At 40.7% G+C, this 25,948-nt stretch overlaps 1 protein-coding gene across 2 annotated transcripts in view; it reads left to right on the forward strand.

Moving 5' to 3' along the window:
• Nucleotides 1-2,448: 2,448 nt before the first annotated feature.
• Nucleotides 2,449-25,948, forward strand: part of TMEM255B (transmembrane protein 255B) — a 66,972-nt gene continuing 43,472 nt past the window's right edge. For both annotated transcript variants that reach the window (XR_015771919.1, XM_005516580.3), the window contains exons 1-3: nucleotides 2,449-2,556; nucleotides 9,449-9,591; nucleotides 14,216-14,278. Coding sequence is in view for 1 of the 2 variants with exons in the window: in XM_005516580.3 (XP_005516637.1) it covers nucleotides 2,499-2,556; nucleotides 9,449-9,591; nucleotides 14,216-14,278 (264 nt within the window). In the remaining variant the exon portion in view is untranslated. The remainder of the gene's footprint in view (nucleotides 2,557-9,448; nucleotides 9,592-14,215; nucleotides 14,279-25,948) is intronic.

The following is a 25,948-nucleotide window of genomic DNA, read 5'->3' on the forward strand; positions in this document are numbered from 1 at the left end:
ACAGATTTGCTTCATTGCAATGCTTTGGCCTGAGGAATCACTTACCTTATCAAACATCTTGGTAGTCTGACATGATCTAGCTTTGATGAATCATAACGTAGCTGAACTCATTTTTCTCTTACCCCTAAGAATTTTCTCCGTCGAATTAAAAGGGCATGGAGTTGCTGTTCCTCTCCTTCCCTCTCCCTCCCTCTGCCTTCTTAGAATGTTTAGAAGGTTTCCTGTTCTCCAACAAACTCCAATAATAGTGCTTCAACCCCATCTTCACTGATTTATCAGAAGTGTTGTTCAGGACTTGACATGATAGATACCAATTTTTCAGCATTTGGGGTGTGATTTTCTGGGACTTGTCACAGGAAATAGTCTAATTTATGCTTCCACTTCACATCTGCTAATATAGTTTTTACATTATCTTGCTTACTTTATGCTCTCTGTAAATACCCTCACCTTAATTTTTTTCTTTTCACTAAAACTGAGGCAATGTATTTATTCAATATTTGGAACAGCCTTCATCTCATCTCTGGCATTTAGCCACCACATATCTTGCTTCTTTGAATCACTTGTATTTATGTAGTTGAAGAATTCTTTGTTACCTGTTATCCCTTTCCTTGCAACATCTGGTTCAGCTAGATTTTTATCCATTCTTTTTCTCTGATCCTGCAGTTTCCAACCCAGCAACCTGTACTTTTCCTATTTCCTGTAGGTTCATTAATTTTCAGGATCTATCCACTAGCTCCGCAATTATTCTTGATCTATTCCAACCTCTTTTATGGGATGTAAGTGCTATACAGGATTTTCCATTTTGGATTTAGAGTAAGTCCATGATTCTTCCAAGCTCGAATGCTAGGTCCATGCAGCCTCACCAATCATTTTTCATAGTTTCTTAATGTTTGCCCTCTGATATCCAGGACTGTAGGATATTCTTGTAGATTCATTCTTGGTTCTAAAGAAATTTGCAGCAAATAATGTTAATCATTCATCAAAGGTTATTTTCTCTAATCAAATTATTTTTAAAGGATTTATAATATCCTTATATTTTACTGAAAAGAATTGTAGAACAGCTTCCCTTTAGGCTGTTGAGTCTGATCAGTCACTGCTGATAGATAAAAAGTTTATTGGCCATCAGACCCAATGATACATGCTGTGTATGGTCTTTGTCTTGTAGCTGTCTAGGGAATTGAAGTCTTTCCCAACCCTGTTGTTGTTTACTGTTGATGAAAACTTCTATTCATAGCCAACCCCAAACCCCAGTCTTTACCAGATTTTGGGGCATTTGTATCAGTCTTATCCACTACCACTTTCAAACAAATTTCTTATTTGTACCATCACCATCTCTGTTTTCTCAATCTATTGCTTCATTAATTTCTATTAAAAATGAGTAATTAATAATACAAATACTACCTCTACCCTATTTTTTCTCCCTTTTTCTAGCTCTTTGGGTTAGAGGATGCAAAGAGAAAAAGTGGATTTGTGTTTGGCCTTAGCTTCTGGCTTATTTATCTTCATAGTCTGCAGGGGTAGAACCTGAGAAAGTTGTCTCTTTCCACTTAACCATTTCCTGGGGAAATCTGCCAAAGACTGAAGAACTTAAATACATTTATACATATACATTTAGAGGCTGTAACAAGAATGTTGTTGGAGAAAAACAAGAATGTTAAGTGGAGTTGTGCTTTTTGCAAGAGGGAGAACATGATATAAGCAAAGCACTTGGCAGCCTATGAAAAACATTTTCCACAATATTATGTTCTCTGCTACAGGGAAGTCAGGCAAAAGGAACAGTGGACCCCAAAACAGCACAGTGCCTTTGATTATTTCTTTTCAGTTGTTGCTAGACTCTGCCGCAGGAAGAAGTCACACAACCCTGTGGCCAGTAACACTAGAAGCAACAGCTGGCAGTTCCTGGGAAGCAGCAGGACAAGAGTCAGAATCTGCAGAAGGAATAAAAACTGAGACATTGAAGTTGAGAAATTAATAGACACCATGTAAGAGAAAGAACAGCCCTGCAGCATCTCTTGACTATTGACCTTTCCTGTCTTAGCCTACACCTGCCTTAACCTATGTCTCTGAGACGCCAGCTTTTGTAATGTAATTAGTATTTCTGGTTGCTGTTGTATTCTATTTCTGATTTCCATATATAAATATATTTTTTTAAGGCAAGAAGAAAGCTGAAAGGAAAGTTTGGGACAATTCTGGTCTTCACCAGCTGTCAAATTGGCCATGAAGAAATCCAGAAGTGACGCCGAGGCTGAGACACGGGTACGGCATATAACGAATTAAGCAGCTGACGGCTGCACAAGGAAAGACCCGGTCCGCTCTTCCCCCGAGGGCCGGCACCGGCAGCTGCGGGGAGCGGGGCCGGGTCCGGGTGTGTCCCCCGGCGGCGGGGGCAGCGCCGCTCGCCCCGCCCCGGCCCCGGCCCCGCGGGGCGGACCCGCCGCTCCCCGGGCAGCGCCGGCCGCCGAGCCGAGCCGAGCGGGGCGAGCCGCCCGCGGGAGGTGATGGCCCCGCCGCCCGCCCCCGCCGTGTCGGGCCCGCTGGCCGTGCTGGACCCCACAGGTGAGCCCGGCACCTGCCCCGCCGGGTGCGTGAGCCCCGGGATGCGGCGGGGCAGCCGGCGGCGGGGCTGGACGGCCGGGCTGCCCCGGGCTCGGCCGGCGGGACGGGAGGGCGCGGGCAGGGGCTGTACCCGGGCTGTACCCCGGCTGTACCCGGTCTGTACCCGGGCTGTGCCCCGGCTGTACCTGGGCTGTACCCGGGCTGTACCCGGGCTATGCTCTGGCTGTGCCCCGCAGAGCGGCGGCGCAGGGGGAGCTCAGCCCGAGGTACCCAGTGCGCGCCGCCTCTCATCCTCGCTCGCCGAGGTGTTTAAAAATACCGGTTCTTTAGAGCTTTCAGCTGCGCTCGGTGGATCCCTGTGCTGGAGGTTTAACATTCGGAGGAATAGCTTGGTACGGGACGAGGACAGGAAATTGCTTGGTACGGGACGAGGATAGGAAATTAATGTGGGAGCCATCATCGTGCTGGCCCGTGGCTGTGCTGGAGGAGGCGGGGGTGGCTGCAGGGCTGGGGACAGGTGTTGGGTTAGTTTCCTTCCTCCCGGTTCTCTTGATTGAATGGCTTGTGTTTACCGCGTACGTCCTGAAATACGAACACACAGGCAAAAGAAAGGTCAAGTATTTCCTTATTCCAGCGGAATTTGTTAAAGTTTAGAAAATACAGAACTTAATGCTGGGAATTACTCTGTGTAGCCTTGGAAAGGATAAGCAGAGACTTTGCTATGCACTCAAGGATCTTAACAGCTGGATGAAAAATGTATCAGATCCGAATTTATGTCTCAAACTTGGAAGAAAAATTATGTTGGTGTGGAAAATGTGGCCATGGAAGATGCGCTTAAAACACTTTCAGGTAGTCACTGGAAAAAGAAGAATCTGTATGCCAGCTTTAAACTAGTAATTAGCTGCTCATTAAATTATTTATCGGTGAAACAATTGCTGCCAATACAATGAGGTCATTGTGATACTGCATGGCATCACTTACTATAGCCATTCTACATAGCATATGAGGGCTTGTGAGATTGCTTTTTCATTTTGTTCAGTATGGATATTTTGTAGTAGAATTGTAAACTGTTTCCCCTGGTCTTGAGCACTCGTAGAATCTTACTCAATAAATTAATAATAAAGGTAAGAGATGGGCCTGATAAAAGCTGCTGTCTTGTGGCTTGAAATGAGTGCTGTTGCATCTGCTTTAATTAGTCCAGCAGTCTGGACAAGTCAAGCATTTAATCAAAAAAGGGAAAGTAATCACCAACAGCAGGTGTGAGTATCTCTTTTAAGCATCTCAATCCGTCACATTTAATTTTGGGAGGCAATGTAGGATTAACTCAATTTCACTGGCATGAAACAGTTTTTAAAATACACAGAACTGTAGTTGAGAGAGAGATGGCACTGAAGTGAGCATTGCAGTAATTAAAAAATTATAATCTAGCTCTAAAAATCTCCTAAAAATCTTCTCAATAGCAGCAAAACAGAGGATACCTTTGATACTAAGGTTTGTCCATGGTGAATTTCCACTTAAATTATCTTCTTCTGTGTGCTTAATGCCACTCTCTGAAATTTGTCACAATTTTTAGTAGTATCCATTACATAATAAAATTGATCACCATAACTAGATCAAAGAAGGTATGGAATTACGTAGTGCTAATATTCAGCAAATGTGATTGTAATCCCAGCTAACTGCTACATCCTACAGCAACCTTTTTCCTCACCAAAAATTATGCCACACTTTTTAACTTTATGATGTCTGAAGATAGATTTTAAAAGAAGTAATGAAGTTAGCAAAGTAAAGTTTCTTTGGTCTAAATGTAGATTTTTTTTTTGGTTCAGCTGCAGATTGTATGGAGGTTTTCCAAGGTGGAGAGATGCTGTTTCGTTCTATTCTTTCTTTCCCTTGGTCCCTGGACACATTCTGTACCATGGACATATTTCATCATTAATTAGTTCATTCTCCTTTTAAGCTCACTCTTTGCTCAAATCCAGACCCTACTATTTATCATTAGACCCACCACTTTGCAATCTCATGCATACCCTCCCCACAAAACTATTCATTTTCCCATAGTTTTCCTACAAATTTAATTTAGACCCCACCCATTGCAAACAGAGCATTGTAATACAATTTTGTTTTCTGCAGCTGATGAACAGAGAGAAGTTTTTTTTCTGAGTGCAGCAGAGTGTGGTCTTCAGCAGGCACTTTTCTTTTTGCTCTCTGGAGGGTGATCTAAATTTCCCTCCTCACGGGCCTTTCTCTGTCCCAAGGAGGCGGCAGTCTGGTGTCTCTCTCACTTGTCTGGTGGCGTTTTCTCACCTTCCACTGCAGAAGCAGGGCTCAAACAGATACCTTTCCTGAGAGGTATTTAGTGAGCAAAGCAGAGAGTGTTTTCTGTGACTGTTCCTTTTTGTGCACAGTTTAGGTCTGCGCCAGGCAAAGCACAAGCCAGTCATGTGGAAGTTCTGTCACCTCTCTAATTTATCTGTAGTGCCTATTGCTGCAGTTAATACTGCAAAAACCTCAGTGCCCAAGACTCAGTCAATACTTCACTGGCCAAAACTGCTGAAGAATATTGACAATAGATGCTAATAACATACTCATACCCTCACTTGACCCCAGCCTCAAGCTAATGCTAATAAGGATGACAATGTTTCTTCCTACAAGCTTGAGTTTTGGTATGCTAAATATAAGAATTTTAAGTTATAATTAAAGTGCATTAAGGTCCAGACTAGGAGTTTAATAATATTCATACCAAATCATTGTTAAAGAAGTTGAAGGTATGTCAAAATATTTCTGATAGTTAAATTATTCTGAGAGTTAATTTCAGTACTGAAAAACTGGAAATGAATAGCCTCCATTAACTGTTTCCTGCACTCCAGGAACATTGGTTTTGGAAGAAAATTCAGGCTACAAATATTGACTGCAATGTTTCCTCTGCTCTTAATTTAACTGTTATTCTTGTATATGGCCAGCCTTCAGTTGAAGGCTTGCCACAGAGTGTCAGGGAAGAAGACTGGGCCAGGCACACTGCCTGAGCTGGAGACAGGGCTTCTGAGTCTGGCATTGGGGTTTGGCTGGCAGGTACATTAAAAGCGGATCCAAATAAACTGCATGGGAACAACTACAAACAGCAGAAAGCAAAGGCTTGAAAAATCTTGGGACACAGCACGACTGAAATTGCAAAAGGAAGTTAATAGTGGGAACCCTTTGCAGCTGTAACTTCTGAAGATATTAAGGTGCTTTGCAAATATTATATAGGCCTCCCAGTATGATGGTGGCTTATATGCATGTAATTATACTTATTTTGATAGAGCAAAGATTTTTATTGTTGTGGCTAAGGAAAGCCAAACAGCCATGATAAAAACCAATTTAGGCCTGATTTCTACCCATCTCTGAGCATGTGAAAGTCTTTGAGAATAAGTCCTTGCATGTGCCAGCCTCTTCTCCAGAAAGAGCATTTCTTTGCTGCTGCATGTATCTCTCTTAGGGGTGGAGTTCACAGCTAACAACATGGTTATTTATCAGAGTTTCCAAACTGGACTAAGAAAAAGGGGAGATACAATTGGCTATTTGCCTCTATTTTGAGATGCAAGTGGTAAAAGATCAATAAATATGAGGGTTGGAGAGTATTGCATTCATAAATTTCTTCTGGCATGTGTAAGTTTCAATGTCAAAATGTAGTTCATACCAGAAAATGTCCCTACCTATAATGACATCTTCTTCTATTCTGTCACTAAATCCACATCAGATTTACTCCAATTACAAACAAGAGCATGCTTGTCCTGAGACATTTTCCAGCAAACTTAGTCAGGGCCATCAAGCTCATTATTCATAATCAGAACTCAGGAGGGTGGGTTGGACCCATAGTTTATCTCCATCCAATATTATCAGCCCTTACCAGTAGAGGTGCTACCCTGAGGAAAATGTGGAGGCTTGGCTCCTCAGGCACTTTTCAGTGGTTTCAAGAAGTCTTGGCTGAGGAGCATTTGCCCCACTGGCTTTGGGAAGGTTTGTGTTCCAATGGCCCTTTAGAGTATGTCTACATTGCAGCTGCAGTTTCATATCAGTGGATATGAGCACACATACCCAACCCAATTTTAGTCTATCTGTCTTGACCATCATAAAACCATAGAAGAATTCAGGTAGGAAGGCACCTCAGTTGCAATTCTAACCTCCTGCTCAAAGCTGGGTTAACTATGAGGTCAGGCCAGGTTGTTTAGTGCTTTTCCTGCTTAAATCTTGACAACCTCCAAAGTTGGAGAGGGCACAAGTTCTTTTGGAAACCGGTTCCAATGTTTGACTGTCCTAATGTTGTGGGTTTTTTCCTCCTTATACCCAGTCTGAGACACTTCTTTGTATTTCAGTTTGTCTGCTGTCGTTTTTCCTCCTGCTGTGCACCATTACGAAAAGTCTGGGTCTGTTCTCTTGACAACAACTCAAAGGAATTGGAATACTGCAATTAGCCCTGCCAAAAGTCATCTCATCTCTGGGCTGAGCAAGCCCTATTCCCTCAGCCTCTTCTCACGCAGAGAGTACCAGCCCCTAACCTTCTCTGCAGTTCCCTGTTGAATTCACTGTTGTTAATTTACGTATTTCCCTGTACTGAGGGCCCAAAACTGAGTGTAATATTGTGTAAAAAGTGCTGAATAGATAGGTGTAGTTGCTCCTCTGATCTACTAATGATGCTCCTGTTAGGACAGCCCAGGATTCTGTTGCACAGGGCATTAGGGCACACTGCTGGTTCATGATCAGCTCATCATCTACCAATACTCCCAGGTCTTTTCCAGCAGAGCTGCTTTGCAGCCTGTCAGCCCCCTTACCTGTATCATTGCAATGCATTATTCCTTCCTTTGCTCAGGAGTTGGCATCATGTTAAAAACCTTGCTAGAATTAAGGCAAAAGACATCAAATGTTCCTCAAGTCCAGTCTTTTTGCTGTAGCTGGCACCTAGGCTGGTCAGACATGACTTGGCTCTGGTAAATCTATCCTGACTGTTGCCAGTTACCTTTTCCTTCTGTACCCAGAAATGTCTTGCAAGAGGACTTACTCCACCTTTTTGGTCCCAGCATTCCAGGAACCAAAGTGAAGTTGGTTGGTTTATAATTCCCTGAATCTTCATTTCAGCCTTTTTAAAAAACAGGTGGAGCATTTGCCTTTCTTCAGTTTGTCAGATTCCTTAATCTCCATGACTTTTCAGAGATGATAAGGTATGGCAAGGGCATCAGATATTATTTACAACCTGGTAGATATATTTAATGAAGCATTTTAGTTTGCAGGAATGACAGCTGATTTGGGGAGCTGCACATCTGAAATCTAGTTTTCCCTCTTGGCCATGTGAGCTGGCTTCACTGAAAGAATTGTCTTCAGCTCCACACACTTGGTGAAAAAATGGTTGCTAACAAAGAAACTCTCTGCTTCCATGTGCCCAGTGACCCTCCATGGATTAACATGGAATTGCCAGAGAAAGACAGCAGAGACTTGGGCTGGAGAAGAGGTGTTTGGCAAGTCTTAGGAATTATTTCTTTATCTTTAGCAGGAGGACTTTGCCATGCAGGTGAAAGAGACTTGTGTAAGCTCAAAAGATGGTATTTGTCTTTAGGAAAGTTGCTTGTATTTCATACTAAAAGACTGGAATAACTTTGACTGTTGTTCTGCTAGAGAAATGTCAGCAAACACAGCTTGTTATTATAAATTCATTTTTCTTCTGATTGAAATTATTTGACTTGGTTTGCAAACATCACTAATCTAGTCTGGCTTTTGAACTATAAACATTTAACTGAGTTACATGACTTGAAAACGGCCACAGAACTCAAGTGACTCATTGCAAATGGCTTCTGCTTGTGTTTTCTCTTTTCTGCATTTCCCCTGCTTTTGCTTCCAGCAGTGCCCCCAGAGCCTGACCCATGCAAGCCTGCCTTCCCCTCTCACCTCCTCCTTCCTGCTGAGGGCTGCTGCCTCCAGTCTTCAGTGCAACATCACCATCTCTGCCTCGTCCTGAGGCTGGGCAGTCAGGCCACAGAGGGAGAGAGACTGGCCCTGCTGTGGCCAGGCTGTGCTCTCTCAGGAGCTCCATCCTGCCCAGGCGCAGTGCATGGTCCCATGGCATCGCATGGCCCAGTGCTGCTCCTGCCAAAGTGAGAACACCAAAAATGGGGACCACAGTTTGATTCACTTGGGTGTCTTTTGTTAGCTAGAGTCATGTATTGATGGGTTTTTAAAGTCAGTCTTACATAAGTCTCCGCTATGGGCTGGGGCCCTGGTGTGAGTAACCTCTGGCTGCAAACTGGAGGTGAGTGTGCTGGTTTTCACTTTGGGGTATCTGGATCCAAATCCCAGTAAAAGAGAAAGGATTTCACTGAGCAGCCACTGTTAGAAAAGTCTCATGTATCATTACCTGATAAACTCTATTACAGCTTTGCTTCAAGGATACAGATTTCTTACCCCAGTAAATATGGAGAGCACATTCATTTTCATGATAGCATGCAGAGTGCCTGCTAATCCTGTTTAAAATATTCATTTTTATGTTCAGGCCAGGTAGAGTCAAATTGGCACTTCACACAGGTAAGAATTTAAGGCCTGCAGGATCTCGCCAGTGTGAACAACAGCTATAAATGTTACTGAAGACAAGGCATAATTATAATTGTCACTGACTTACAATTCAGTTTAATAAAAACTTATCTCATGCCTGTACCCAATGTGTGTGCATTAAGCTATACTCTAGCTAACTCTGCGGGTTTTAATTCCTTCTGTTGTCTGGCAGCAATTTTCCTTAGTGGGAGATCAACAGAGGGTAATCTACAGAGAACATTAACAAAAGAAAATCTTTCATTTTGTATTTGTTCTGCCATGATTGTAATGAAAAGCTCTTTTTCTTCCCTCCCCCCCCCCCCCCCATTCCCTACAGGACAGTTTGCAAAAAGGAAGAAGACTTCACTTTGGTTCACAGTTGCACTGCTGGTGGTGTCTGTTTTCATATTGACCATAGGTCTGGCAGCTACCACACGAACAGAAAATGTTACTGTGGGAGGCTACTACCCAGGCATTGTTGTAAGTAAAAAACACATTTTGGAATATTAGGTACATCCAAACAAATTATCAGCTGTAAATGGGAAGCTCTGATAGATTGAAATAAAAGAAAAAAAGACCATTAGTCCTGTGTCATTTCACAGGAGAGAGATGCTGCTTTGTTTTGATTTTGTTCTAGGCAGGGGGGTAAACTATTTTTCTGAAGTGCCCTGAAGCGGGGGCTTTTAGGGGTAGAGGGAGGCCAAGGTTGCAGTGCACTGCACTGTGCTGGGCTCAGGAACCCACTCCATTGGTGGTGGGTGTCTGTGTGACTGGACAGTAGGCATGGGACAGATTTGAACAACCTTTTAGAAGTTTCCTGCTTTGATGGAAGGAAGAGCCATTCTGCTTGTGTCTGTGTGCCAGGAATTGTGCTGTGTCCATGGCAGGGAAAGCCCTGCAAATGGACACGTGGAGGCTTCTCCCTAACATCCTTCCGTGCAGGCTTGCTGCCAGTTCTCTCATACAAGGTCCTGTTTCCAAAACCCTGAGTCTTGTCTTTGCCTTGGGAACAGACTGCTTAAAAGCATTCCTGCAGTGGGCACAAGGTTCGAGCTCTGCCTGCTTTGCCCTGTGGTGCCTCTGTGACTTCTGGGGCAGAGTAACCCTGCGAGCCCCTTGCTCGTTCAACCCCCAGGCCCTTTCTGATCTCAGGAGAAGGGATTGCTTATATCCCAAATTGTCAATGCTGGAGAAAAAACCCCAAAAAACCAACTAACAAACAAAACCAACAACCCTCCCCCCCCCCCCCCCCCCCGCCCCAAAAACAAAAAAATCCACCAAACAACAACAACAAAAACCCCAACAAAAACAAGAATGAAAAACAAACAAACAAACAAAAAAAACCTGGGCTGAATTTTAAATATGAGGAGTGTGGACAGAAGATAGAGAAGGGCTGAGTCAGCCATGGGGAAGTAGGGGCTGCAAGGTGAAGAAACAAATTCACACTACTTAGGTGTGTGGCTCCACTACTGCCAATGTCGCAAGGTACCATAATTTCTTGCTCTCTATGGAATGAAATGCCCAGGGAAGAGTGATATGTATCTTCTAACACTGTGCATACACCATTAATAATTTGTGAGTTAGAATTGTTCCTCCTAAACAATTCCTCTTACATCTTAGTGTTATGTTGAGAACAAGGCTTGCAGGAAGATAATTTTAGGATAATGATCTATAAAGAGTGGTGTTTTAAAAATAGAACAAAAAGCAGTTCCAAAAATATGACCTTAAAAGAATGATGTTTCCTTTCATTACCTTAAAATTGATAGATTAATACTGATAAAGGTCTCTTCTTCTTCCAAAATTTGACATACAATCTTTTGTAAGACCATGTAATTTACATTCATCCCTAGAAAGAAGTTTCATTTATAAACTGCTGTTTTTAACAAGTGCAATAATAAACCTATGTGCACAAAAGAGCATTTAGTTTCTTGTAATAATAACATGTCTACTTACTCGTCTGATAAATATCACCTGCTAAAATATTTTTTGAGAGTCGTTTTTTTTCATTAATAACCAAACAGAAAAGCAAGACTTTATTAGAATACTTTGGAAACAAAACCTTTTATTAAAATATTCCCTTTCGAAATATTATTGAAACCAAATAATTTTCATAAAATTCAGAATTCTTTTTGTGCACACCTGGTGGATTATTGAAGTAACTGAGAAACAGTAATAGGTAATTGCCAATGTAAATGTCATCAAGATATTAAATATCACAATCATTTAACAAGAATTAAAAGTGCTGTGCAAATCTTTCATGGTATCTTGCCAAAAGCCTGGTCAGAGGTGTGTGACAGCACTGTTGTGTTTCTGCCTCATTGCCAGAAGTGACTGACTCCAGTGCAGCATTGGCAGACGGACTGTCATAGAATCGTGGGATGGTTTGGGATGGCAGGGCCTTTAAAGGTTATCTCAACTCCTCTGCCATGGACAGGGACATCTTCCACTAGACCAGGTTATCAAAGCCCCATCCAACCTGGCCTTGTACACTTCCAGGAATGGGGCACTCGCAAGTTCTGTGGGCAACCTATTCTAGTTCCACCACCTTCACAGTAAGGAATTTCTTCCTAATATCTAATCTAAACCTACCTTCTTTCAGTTTGAAGGCATTGCCTTTTGTCCTATCTCGTCATGTTTTCTTGTAGGGCACCTCTAGGAATTGGAAAGCAGTAATTGGGTCTCCTTGGAGCCTTCTCTTCTCCAGGCTTAACAACCCAAACTGCCTCATCCTGCCCTCATAGGAGAGGTGCTCCAGCCCTCTCATCATCTTTGCGGTGTGTATATATATATATATATATCACATTTATATATATCTCCAGGAGGTGGGGTCTCACCAGAACAGAGTAGAGGGGCAGAATCCCCTCTCACCATCACCTCTTTCAGAATGTGCTGAATAGCCCTCGAAAGGTGCTTCTCTTCTCTGCTGACAGTAGAGGGAGCTTAGAAAACCAGTAAACCCTGATCTCAGACTTTTAGATACCTAAACCAGGGGAGTGAATTTGTCACTACATATTTAACTGCTGGGCTCAGAGAAAAGCAAGAATATGAGGACAGACTGTTTATTTCATTTAAAAATAAGGTCTAGTTCTTGTAGACTTCAGTAGTAAAATATTAATTTCACAGCTGGTAGACGAATTGAAACCTCCACTGACCATGGGTAAGAAAGTCTGGTTTTAAAAACCATGCAGAATTAACCCTGTCTTGAGGACACCTATGAAGATGAATAACACTATCCACTGGTATAGATTTACTTGTTTCTAGAGGTATTTACAGAACAGGTTTTCAGGGTTAGATCCATAATACACTTTGGCTTCTGCCAAGTTCCTGTAGGTTCAAGAAGGGTTAAGTGCCTTAATTTCCCTGCAAATGTGGTCACTTGTAATTTGTTTTGAAAAAAAATCTTTTTTTCTAAATACATCTAGGTATTACCTGAACTTATGCATCCAAAGCAATTGAACATAAAATATTTCTGTGTGTAGATGAGTTAATATAATGTTATGCTTTGGAAGGTGTCTGCATTTAGTATATTACTGCTTGAGCATCTGTTTGGACTGCATTTTTGGAATGGTCTGCAAGGACAGAGTTGGAACTGCTTCAGCCTCATTTCCTTATTGATATTGTTAATACTTAAATATTTAATGTCACTTCTATGTGACTACTTACTTAATATTTTTGTTCGCTATTTTTATATTCTTTCAACAGGGTCCAGTTGTCTCAGCACCATACTGACATGGACTCCCAGAGCTCCCAAAGAGCCTGTTGTCTAAGCAGACAAAAAACTAATTCATATGACCTTAAAACAATCTCAGTAATGCTGTGGCTTTCATCATGATCTCTATGGCTCTATTCCTTCGCATTTAATTGCTATTGTTTTGGTTTTGGTCATTCTTTTTATTCACATCGATATTACTCATTTTGTGTTCCTCCATCAGCCATAAATGAGGCTTTATGGATTGCTCCTGTTGGAATGAAAAATGGGGCTTGGAACCAGATGTAATTTTGATGTAGTTATCTTAATTTACAAAGTTGCTGTCCCCTGAACAGAGTGTCCTTGCTCACAGTTCCAAGTATCTCTAGTATTTAGCTGTCAGCATGGATGCACTTGCCCACTCTTTCAAAGTCTCTGCTTTTAGTCCTTGTGCCTCCCTTTCACTTAAATTTTCCCAAAGCACTCAAGAGCAAATCTCCTTTCCCTACATTCTTGAAAGCAAGTGACGGATTCCTCTTGTGATACTGAGCGAGCAAAGTGCTTGCAGGGGATTTGCTTTCTGCTGTGAGCAGTTGTGCATAACAGCAAGGAATTTACGGGCATTGCTTAAGCCCTTGGCTGGGACATGTAGTCCTTAAAAACTTAATTTGTGCTTGGAGGAGAGGCTCTGAGCTCGGTTCAGAGGCCTCATTACAGAGAGGGGCTGGAACTGTGAATTCAAGGAGTTTCTACTGCTCCAAACCTTCATGTGCCCATCATAAGGAGGAGGCTTTTCCTACCACCCCAATGTTGAAACAACACTGGAACATTAAGGCCAGCTTACTTGAGTGTCTCTTCCTCCCCCATCTCTCCTGTGACGCTTAGCGATGCAGCTGACTGTACTGGTCTTTTTAGCATTTTAGCAAGGATTTTTTTCTGGGTTCTGTGATAGTGTCTACTCATTAAAATCAAACCAGTGTAACTAAGGGTTTGAACTTTGGGGAGCACATACATTTTTTTGAGAAAAAATGTCTGCAGTAGCCTAAAGCTTTGTAATTTTCAAAAATTATGATGTGTGGACTAAATGTAAGTGGTTTTTTCTCTGACTTTACCTAGCTTTTCCTTACAGTGTGTAAAACTATACGTGACAGTAGTCAGGTTATAGATGCGTGTCTGTATAGACTTCTGTTTACTACATGACATATTTTGCACTGAACTATCAAAAAGCTGCAGTCCTGGCCATTTCCCATTACATTATATGACTTATGTCCAACAGTAACTTCCACCTTTTCCCTTGACCTGCCCCCATTTATCCCATCTGTGTGGTGTATTAGCTCAGATATCACTGTATGTATTGGTATGTTGTCCAGATAAGCTGATCTCATGTATTTCTGTTGGTTTTGTTCTTTGCCTTAGCTTGGCTTTGGATCTTTCCTAGGGATTGTTGGCATCTACCTGGTAGAAAACAGAAGACAAATAGTAAGTAACAGCCTTTTAAATTTTTTCCTTTTCTTTTTTTTTATTTTTTTAAACAGACTGTATCAAATATGAAAAGCAGGGATTTCCAGTTAACTTAAAACTGCTTCATCTGCCTCAAAATGTCAGTCATTTTTTTCACCACTTCTGAGAAGTTTTAGAGAAGCATGAATGGGCCAGTAAGTTCCTTTGTACAAGGCAAAGGAAAATTGTTTCACTGAATTTGCTTTCCTCCTGGTTTAGTGAGTTGAACTGACTGAGGGTAGAATCACTTAAGTACCAGAGCTTGGCCAGGACCATGTAACTGGGAAAAGGATAGGAAGAGAGCAAAATAGCAGTTTGAGCAGCAACAAGCTGCATGATCATCTAGCAGATGATCTCATCCTGTGCAGGAAGTTTAAGTCAGGAACACTTTCCTGAAACTGTATGTGTTAAGTAGAAGGAAAAAATCTAGAGCTCTTGCTATCAATATTGCCTGGCTGTCAGACAGGATCTGAGATACCATGTGATTTGTTTGCAGATTTAGCTTGGCTTCCCAAATCCTTTGCTTTTATTTACGTGAAGAAGTCATAGAAAGTCCTTGGGGCATCTGGGTAAAGGAAGGTCTAAGAAGGAGGAAGGAATTTGTAGAAATTCTTAACAATTTCCTTCCCCTCTTTGCAAAAAGTAACAGTCTTGATTGAGTAACAGGATGTCCAATGGGAACTTGACAGGAGACTGATTATAGACAAGCATCATGAAATATGACTAATTTCATAATGCAGAGCTTTCACTGGTATAAATCAAAAGTGGTGTTGAGCTCAGAGGAGGAACTGATGGATTTAGCTTTCATTTTACTGACAAGAAACTACTTTACTTACAAGTAGTCATAATATCACACCTTCACAGTATCACTCTTTTTTTGCATTACCTGCAAGTGTCAGTAGTGTATTTGCAAGAATTCCCTTGCTTTTAACTTCTGTTTCTAGCTGGGTTTCACAAAGAAAAAAGATTTATAAAGCTGTGATAATTGTCTCTGTCTTTTTCCGTACCTCATTCCATTTTTTGAATATGTTAACCAATTTCAGGCAAATTCAGGAGGGAGGTAGAGACTTCTAAGGTGTGCAATTCCATGGGTGTGTAGAGGAGAGAATTACAACTTATTTCCCCCATAGTGGTAAAGGCTGCAATGTCAGTTCACCACTGTTTAAAAGTAGAGAATCCAAATGGGGCATGTGAGACAAAAATCTGCAGTAGGTCAGGTGTCATTAAATTTTCTACTAACAAAACAGCTTAATTAAGAACTATTGCTCCTGATTTCTGCATCAGAGGCCAGGATGAACAGCACATTCCAAATTGCAGGCTCAGTGCTACACAGATGAAAATAGCTTTATCTTCCACAGATTCATGCTACCTTACTAACAGGCATAACATTCTAGGTTTGTTTGATTTTTCACTTTTCTTCTAGTCTGCCATGTGGTTTTCTATGCTTCTGTCCTTAGGAAAAGTAAAATGTCTGAAAAAGCCATGAGGTGTGTAAGCAGCAGTTAAAGTATGTATTCCTGGATATGTTGTGTCATTTACACAAGGACTGTGGAGACATAAGTGTCCAATATGCTTGGGATTAGTGCCTGCTTGCATTTCCCAGCATGGAACCAGGAATACTGCTTTCAGCTTATAACATTTACAGATGATTTGGCTGTTGGGAAGATTGGGGAACAAAGAGAATAACTAGAAAGTTTAATTATGCTTCTTGTCTTAAGAACAACCCACAGTGGGTCTTTTAACACTGTCTTTTCTGAGGCTGAGCAGATGGTTTTTAAAGGTGGAAATGAGATTGAAAGGGTTTACAACAGAAAGCTGTAGTTATTCCCTGGGACATAACTGAATATATTTGTTTGGGAGAGTTTAGGGCAGCTTTAGCAAATATGCAGCCATCAGTAAAGGCTTATGTAAGCACAGAAATGTAGCATAAATGTTATATTCCTGTACCTAAAAATTATATGTATTGCATCAGGGCAAAAGGGAGTGGAAAGGAAAAGAAATTGCTTACTCAGTTGATTCTATTTTAACTAGACTACCTTTGAGCAGTTACTGCAGTATAATTTGAATTTAACCCAGGGTAGCTCTGACAATTATCTGCCCCTGTAATGACTCAATACTTCATTTCTTATTTATTTTTATTTTTAAATTGAAAATGAATGCAAATTCAATTGCACGAGGGAAAAAAAGTCTATTTCAATTTGACCATTCTACTTAAATCTATTTCTCTTTTTGTCTTGAAGTCCCATTTCAGTATTACCCATCCATTTTAAGTCCAGGTTCTTTCATGGTTGATGAAATGCTAAATGCAATATAAAATATATAATGATTAGCAGAACCAGTACAGCAAAACCCCAGCACTCAGTAACTGATGAGCATGGAGTTTGAGAAAGAACAAAAGCACGGTTAGGCAGAGTGGGCAATGGTTTGTTCTTAAAACATGACATTAATAATGTTGCACTTCTTTGACCTCCTTCTTGGCATCCCAGAGCCCACAGTGGGAGTTCAATGTGCTGACCAAGGTATAACCCTTAATTCAAAGGAACTGCTGCTTGAAGAAGCAGGCTCTGCTTCATTGATTAGCATGATTTCACTTCAGCTCTTAGCATTTGTGCTTGGCTCTGATATGCAAAGCTTGGCACCAGTAGAAGAAAATCTCCCTTTGACTAAAGATTTGCACTGGTTTGGTATGTTTCTAATGGACAAACAGAAGGCATTTCAAACATAATGTGTTGCTGTCCCTTTTTGCCTCTCCTGCACTCTGCAGAGCAGCTATGGATTGAAGAGCGGTGTACAGCTCTATGATGTTTCATTCCAAAGGCACACTTAGTCCAGCCAGATGGGTGAAAAACATGATACTGCTTAAGTCAGATGGGTTTGATTGTAAGACATGAAGTGTTCTCACTTGTTTGCTCACTTGCCATCTCCTCACATTGCAGTACAGAGTATTTCCAGTTAGGAAATGAGATGCTGAAATTACATATAGAAGTGGGGAAGGCTGGGTGTGCAGGGGGCTCCTGGCAGCAGAGTTGAGCTGAGAGCAGTGAGTAGTGCTGAGAGAGTGCTCTAACAGGTTTCTCCTCAGAAAGTATGTGAAGGTGGCACGAGCTTGCACCGAGAAATGAATCACTCCATAAATGTGCAATGTTGATATGACACCATGCATGCAGCTTTAGCTAACCCAATGGATACAGCAAGCAGTGGCTCACAGTTTCCACTCACACGTCTCTCCAACGCCAGCCTCACCAAGCCATGCTGCTTGCAAGGCTGAAAATGAGCACCCTGAAGCTGTGGTGCCTACCAGAGCGAGGGGGAGATTCAAGGGCAGCATAATAGCTGAATATTTTTGAATTTTGAATATTTTGAATTTTGAATATTTGCAATATCACAGTGCTGCCTGCAAGAGCTCCACTGGGGCAATGGGAGGTATGACAGCAGCCCAGCTGCGGCAGAGAGCGGGCAGGAGGGGCATGGGAGGAGATACAGGAGAAAAAAGGACACAAGGAAGATGGGGAGGGGTCATTGGAGCAAGAGTGACCCTTCATGAGATAGTGAGTAAGCACAAACCTTGGCACTTAGGATGGAAGCAGTTGTGTGCAGCAGGTCTGACACCCAAAGTCATCCACTGCTGAGTCTTCCTCATGTTTTCTTCATGCTAACAAATATTTGATTTTCTCACTGACTATGTTTAGGATATACTCAGATATGAACCTAGTGCTCGGCCTGGTCCTTGACTTGTTCAGAGAGATGGAGGCAGTGCTTCCAACAAAGCAGAATTTGAAAACATAAGGAAAGTACAAACATGGAGCTCTGCACACAGAAAAGGCAAAGCTATTTATTCAGGCTCCTCAAGGGAGGATGCTAAGTTTAGGTCCCTTAATACTTGCTTCCCAACCTGTGTCAACAAGAGTTAGATTTCAAATGAAGTGTTGAAAAGATACTATAGCTGAAGTTGGAGAAACAAAGCAATAATTTTCTCTTGTGTTGTCAGTTGATAGACTTCCCTGACAACACAAGCATCCCTGTTTTGCACTGACATTGTGTGAGGTAGTATTTTAAATCTCTGATCATTTTCTTGACACCACACTTTACATTTGTTTCAGAAAAGAGGACTTCTTGAAGCAGTTACATGTGTGAGCCAGCTTTCAGAAGAGCCAAACCTCTTTCACTTTTTTCAAAACCAATATATCTTGTAAATTATGTCCATAAGAAAATGCCCACTGGGCATTTTATGAAAAGGTAATGGTTATCAATATATACAGCTCCCCCCAAAATACTGGTATATATTCACCTAATTAGCTCTGTTCGAACACGTTCTGTTTCATTTGCTGTTTGCAAATCAAACATTCTAGAAGAAATTAGCTTTAGTGCAGATTTTGATCAAAGATACTAATTTCTGATTGATTTCATACCACATATTAGGCTAATTAAAGCAGCTTATTTTAATAAAAAAGACCACTAAAATTCTATAGATCCCCTGAGAATATCTTTGATGTTCCTGTGCAAATAAATGGAAGAAACCTTTACTGTTGCAGGGGAAATGCAGAAAATGTAAAGGCAATTTTTTGTAATTACCAAGGTATTATTTCTCTCTTAAACTCAAGTTTCTGACAAAATTAACAGCACTTCTTTCTTTCAGTATTAGTTTTCTGTATGCTCATAATTCACACAGTTCAGAGAAACACAATTAATGCTGAGGTAAAAGCATTAATAATGGAAGAAATTAGTAATCATCCTCCTCTTGTTTAGCACCTTTAAAACAATTGAAACAGAAAAGACCTACTAATACATTTTCAGGCATAAATGTGTGCTGGGTTTTGTGGTGTGATCTAACTGTACATTTCAGAAACAGACAAGATTTATATAAAGGTAATCAGAATAGGTTGACACTGACACTTGAATGAGCTTGAGTGGCTCCTTTTTATGTATCTGCGTTTTTTTCAATATATAACACCATCTCATTACCTGTTAAGTGCAAGCAGCTTATTCTTTGAGAATGTCTTCCTGCTCTCATGACTAGCTCTTCAAGACTGTAATGAGGTGCTCTTCAGAGGCATCTTGTTCTTTCCTTAGGTTCTGGAAGAGATCTTGAAGGATGGTTTAAACTAGATTCTGGAGTTTTAGTTACTTGAAGTGTGGCAAGAAAAATCCTGTGTTAAGTGACAATTATATTTCTCTTCTGTAATATTGAGGCTATTATAAAAGATATAATACTATAATTCTGTCTGGTTTCAAGTTGAGAGCAGAGCAGACTATGTATAGATGGCCCATAGGCATGATGGTGTAGTCCTGGGTATTAGCTGCCTTATTTTGCAGGAATCAGCTTTGAGACCCCTTTTTAACCCTTTCTGGAAGAGATTTGGAATGTCCTAATGGTCTACCGTGGTCTGTCCATGGTAGGTCTGGGAAATCTGTGTTATTCCCTGTAATGCAGGAGAATATTCCACAAGAACAGGAGATATTTTGAAGGCTAAGTTATTTCAACTGCAGAGGAGGAGAATAGGTGATATATCGGCAGGTATGAAAGCAACATCCAAAATGAAGACAAGTAAAATTAAAAGAAGGAAGTTCTGTGGGAAAGTAAAATGTAAATAAGTGGGAAAGTTGTTTCTAATAGTATAATATTAGAGATTTTATTTTGCTATTATTAGTGTTATATAGTCCATAAATAAAGACTAAGTAAAATACTTTGTATTTCTTTTTGCAGGCAGTTCTTTGACCTTGTGCATTTAATGTGAGGATTTCCAATTTATAATAAATCTGAATACTCACTGACACAAAGAGCGCTTTTCTCTTCCGTCCTTTGCTTCTTCCTATATCTTGCTGCTTCCTTCTGCTCCTCTTCCCTGCCCTGGCTAAAAATACTCTCCACTGGTTAAGTGAGTAAAAAGGCTCACAGCCAAGTGAGCATCAGACACAGCAAAACTTAACTGATGGGGCTGCATGGGTATGGGTAGAGAGGAATCCATGGAAGGAGGAAACAAGATTTGTCCCTCTTGCTAGGAATAATCTGTTATATCAACTCACTATGGTGTGAAACCATCATCTAAGTGTTGTCAGTGAGTTAAATGCCTGAAGATAGATAGCATAAATTTCCCAGCAGTGTTTGAGAATTCTGAAGTTCAAGGACTTAAAAGACAAAAATAGTCTTTCACTGTGTGAATTACCAAAGGAAGTGTGGGAGGTCTTTCAGCTCTTCCCTGATCTAGTTCCTTATGGATTGGCATTTCATATTACATGTCTACAGGTGTACGCTTTCAGATTTTACCAGTGAAGATTCATCAGCTAGACATGCAAATGTTTATTTATATATAAATATTATAATATAGAAATGTACTGTGACATTATAACCATATAACCCGTAATATATGCTCACACATGTATGTATTTACAGCTGACATGTCCTGGAAAATACCTATAATTATGACATAGAAGTCTATGCCACTGTGCCACTGACATTATGTCTTTATTGTGCCAAATGCTTTTTACACTCTTTATAGATGTGTGTGCCAGGTTATTTCAGCTGGTAAAGCTGTGATGGAAAGCACAGTCATATCTGCAGCAATCCTCGTGCTCCATCATCAGGGCTCTGTCTGTCTGACATGGCTACAGAGATGCCACCAAGTACCTCCACCTACAGCCTAGCACTGTAGTTCCTTCTCTCCCACAGCCCTATGCTGGTCCACTGGTACCAGTCCCAGGTCTTACCCACCTCCAGTTTCTCACCTCATTGGAAGAAAGAAACGGAATATTGGTTACAAAGGGGAGAAATTCTGAAAGAGAATTTTTCATTTCTATCTGGAGTGCTTCCTTGGCAACAAGAATTACTTTAGTTTGCTTCTGGAAGCTTAAATTCTATAGAAACAGAAAGAAGATGCATACCTATATGAATGAAATTGAATGGTGAATTTCCACCACCAGAGCTTATTTTTAATACTGCAGTCTTTAAAGGCTGTCACCATTCTTTTGAGACAGAGACTCAAGCCACAAAGCCAGTTTAAGTTCTCTGTCTTATTAAGTGGCAGTCTTTTGGGATGTGGTTCCTTTCAGATCTTGCTTGGGAACAGCACACAGGATTAAGTGCATAATAAGGCACTTTTTAACTGCCAGTTTGTTTTCTTGTGCTGTTTATGTAATGAAAGTGTTTCTGTTGCACAGTTGAGAACAAAAGTAAACCTTATGACCCATGAAATGTGTTTGTGGAACAGTAAAGATGTCAATTACTCTTCCTAGCAAGCAGGAACATGGGATAGAAAGTCTCAGTGAGGAATCTGATACAAGTTCTGGTTCTTCATGGTGAAGAAGGTGAGGTGGGTGTACCCTGTGGAAAGGACAGGGAGTTTCTGAATCTCTTGTTGAAGAATTAGTGCAACTTAAATAGCTGAGCATCCATGGTGGACAGATAGAGTCTTCCAGACTCTGCAGGTAGAATTTCACTACATGAAAACTTGTAATTTATACATTTCTATAAAGAGTGTGTGTGTGTGTCTTAAGAAACCAATGAAGTCACTGTAGAGGGAAAGAGGATTTGTGAAAACAGAGACTTTGGTGTAAAAACAGTCCTTGCTCCTAAAACAGTCAGCTCTGACAGTCTTGATATATGTAAATTCCACAGTTTTTTACCAGGAAGCATAAACTTTTATGACACATGATATGCTATGTATTTTTGGTTTATTGTTCTCATATCGCTCTGAACAGCTGTTTGAGTGATGAAATGACCTTGTTTCAGCTTAAGCAATAAAAGAACATCTCTAAAAGGAAATATGTGATGAATTCCTATAATGTCAGCACTGTTGATAAGTGAATATAAATTTATTTCAATTTTACTCCCTTTCCTGTAATTCTGTATTTAGCTTTTTCTTCTGGACTGAATTTGATGTCCTTAAATGTGTAAAAATTGTTAACTGTTCTTATCTAAGTGCTTTTATTGATGTTTGCAAAGGGGAATTCTTACCAGTTTGACGTGCCTGATGGACTAAGGCTTGATTAAGCTGCTTCCAAAACCATTAGCATTTCTCCAGCTGTGAGATCTAGATGATTTTTTTTTCTCTTTTCTGTATAAAGGTGGCCAGAGAGTGGCACTATCTGGAAAAGCACACTAGACTGAGCTGCCCTGAGAAGCCCCAGTGCTGCCCTGTGTAACAGTAAGAGCCTGAAACAGAGGGGAAGGGGGTTGATCATACACTCAGCACCTAATTTAATGGGATGGAAGAAAAGTAGAGCAGCTATTTAAAAAAAAAACTCTCTAAAAAGAGCAAAAACAAAGGTGGAGCAGAGCATATGCAGTGTACCTCCTTGAAGAAGAGAAGGTCAGCTAGTCAAGTGGTTGGATCAATTCAGACTTGGGACAAAATACAGCAGCACTGTTTGAATGAGCTGAGTAAAGTTGAGATGTGCTGCTGCTAGAAGAAAACTGCAGTAATGGTTACTGGGATGATCTGAGGTTCTTAGGTCTGGAGGCTTAAAAGAGCACTGATGATAAAGCTAAGCCTGCACCAGGAAAAATTACTTTTTTTTGTTTCCTTCTGTTTCTTGTCTTAGAAAATGTAGAGCAAGTATAGTTCAGTCTCTTTTTTTTTTTTTTTTAAATTGTTTTAGTAATATTTGTTGGACTCCAGTGAAGTCTCAGATTCTATCAAAATCCCAGGAGACTTGATAGTGCATCATCAGTGGTGGCATTTTTAACTGAATCAAGGCAAGCATTTTACTCATCATGAATGAATTATCTTGAATTTAATATGGGTTCATTTACACATATATCATATTCATTCTCTGATTGCAATGTAATGGTGACTCCAGTTTCAAAGTCTTAAGTGCCCAGAAACTGCTTGATACAGGTTTTTTATCCTGTAGATTGGTCATTCTAGTAAAGATTTGCTTGTAAAACAATTTGAAAGCATTTCCTAGCTATTCTGTGTCTGGTTTTGTAGCTGATATTAGATTATGACAGAAGAAAAAATGTATTAATTAGGTAACCTTTCCCAGTAATTTTGTTTCATGTTTCATAATGGCTATTGATTTAATTCCCACCAATCTTTCTTTGCTTGAAGATAAAAATGTAAGAAAATTTGTCTTTATTTCATATAACATTTTTCACAGAAACTGTATTTTCCTATGTTTTATCAAGTTAGAAAAGAAAGATAAGATGAATTACAGAAAGAGTAAAGCAAATGTAATGGTAGAGGTTAAAGATTAATGCTCAAGACAACATTTCTAGAGGGTGAAAACAGCAGAGAGACCTAGACCAGGGAACTATTAGTTAGCACACAAGGTTTTATTTGGACAGTATAATGTTAAGGCAAGATGTTTCCATGCTACTTTTCTAGGGACAGTTTTGGACTATGGGTTTTCATGCCCTAAAGGGAAATAGCAAGCAAAGGTGGCTGTGTGAGCCTCCTGTCATGGGACACGTGTCAGTGTGGTCAGATGCTGAATTCCCCCATCCCCATAACTGTCACAGCAAATGGCACAAGGAAAGTCCCCAGCAACTCCAGCAGTCTGTTCATCTGACCAGGAAGGAAGTAGTCCCTGTCCTAGAGATGTCTGTGTGTGCCTTTAGGAGCTGCAGTAAGCAGACTCAGAACCTGTGCTCCCTTTCTTTTCTTATTCAACTGTGCTGTGTAAACCTTCTTGGGCTGGGGGAGAGCCAGGACCCCTAAGTCACCCCCCTGCACATTTTCCATCTTTGGATACTTCTGCAGTCCCCTGCTATCGTGTGTAGCCTAAATGATGAATTATCTACAAAAGCTGAGCACCAATACCACTGGAAGAGGAGAAAGCAATGCGCCTACTTTTTTACTGACGCCTACATGTGATAAAAATTACACTAAGGTGTAACAGAAGATGTTGCAAATCCTGCCTTTTACAGTTTTGCCCTTCAGGATGTGGGGCAAGGAAAAAAGAATAAATTTTCCAAACAAAAAATGCTACTTTGATTTTGAAAGTGGATTTTGATCTTGTTTTTTCTCTTTGGCATAATAATTTATACCTCTAATGTGGTTTCTGTATTCTTTCCCCTTTGTTTATCTAATTAATTCAACCTTTTTATGCATGTGAGGTTGCTTAAATTTCTCATGGGACTTCTCTCCTGCCTGTGTTACACCAACTGGCCTTTTCATGTTGCTATTTTTCCTAATTATCCCTGACATGATACTGGGAAACAGCAGACTTCTTCACAGGCAGTAAAACAAATGTCTCCTTGACCACAAACAACAGAATAACCCCAGTCCTTATGATTTATTCATTACAGCTAAAACCTAGCTTTTACTTTGATAATCTCTAGGACTGTAAATTATATTGAACAGGTGAAACAATCTATTAGTTGCTGTCAGCACTTCTGCCTCCTTCCCTTCTGTCGTGGCTCCATGGTGTCACCTTCTCATTTGCACTGAATCTAGTGCTCATCTCCCTCTGCAGTCTTCTAATTTAACTCATTTGAGAGAATAAGTAGTTTCTGCCTATGGAGTGAATTTCACTGAATTTCCTGTGTGTTTGGGTAAGCACAGGAGCTGAGATGAAGGAATGCAGCCCTTTGGGACAGAGAGCAGGAGAAAGGGCTGAACAGCAGGGAACCAAACTAAGGATTGGAGGAGAAGCCCTTTGAGTTGGGCAATCACATAGGCTCATGTCTATGCCCTGAGGTGCTGTTAATAACAGAGAGAGGGAAGGAAATCTGAATCAAAGATCTTTGCTGATAATATTGAACAACATATGACTGGACTTGCTGAATTCAACAGTGAAAATGCCATAGTTTTCTAACTTGGTAATTTGATCTAAGGATGAGACTTAATCTAAACACCTGACAACACAGAATCACAGGATGGTTTAGGTTGGGAGGGACCTTAAAGAGAAGATCACCTAGTTCCAACTTCCCTGTCATGGACAGGGATACCTTATGCTAGGCCAAGTTGCTCAAACCCCATCCAACCCGGTCTTGGACAGTTCCAGGGATGTGACATCCACAGTTTCTTTGGGCAACCTATTCCAGTGCGTCACCACCTTCACAGTAAGGAATTTCTTTCTAATACCTAATCTAAATTTTCCCTCTTTTCATTTGAAGCCATTTCCCCTTGTCCTCTCACTACATGCCCTTATGAAAAGTCCCTCTCCAGCTTTTTGTAGGGTTCCTTTAGGAACTGGAATGCATAGTTTGGGCAGTCATGAAAGTCTTTCACCATTATGAATTCTTGTCATTGTAACCAGTGCACAGCTATGACTGGAGTTGGCATTAATGAATAATAAACATGATGTAATCCCATCTCCTGTGGTGTGACAACCCTCCAGCAGAGCCTCAATTACAGCCACACCATTATTCAAGAACCAGCCTGTGGAAAGGGTATGTTGTCAGGCCATAAATTGTGGAGCATATTACCTGGTGTAGTGAGAGACCTCCTAATTAACTCAGTTGTGAAAACTGTAGAGAGTCTTGCCTATGCTTCATTTTCATCACTGCAGCAAAACATGTGTCCCAAGGACAGGGAAAGGAATTGGCTGTTGTGTGAGAAGGGGCCACACAGGACAGGGCATTCCAAATTAGAGAAAATTAACTCACAATTTAAGTACTGATATACAGGCCCATTTCACAAGACTGCCAGTGCTTAGTTGACAGCAGCATCTGAAATACAATGCAATGCAATAAATTTAATTGTCTTA

The sequence above is a fragment of the Pseudopodoces humilis genome, chromosome 2 (assembly GCF_049639895.1).
Source record: "Pseudopodoces humilis isolate 2021_Gansu_Grassland_sample_001 chromosome 2, ASM4963989v1, whole genome shotgun sequence".
In the NCBI taxonomy this organism is placed as follows: domain Eukaryota; kingdom Metazoa; phylum Chordata; class Aves; order Passeriformes; family Paridae; genus Pseudopodoces; species Pseudopodoces humilis.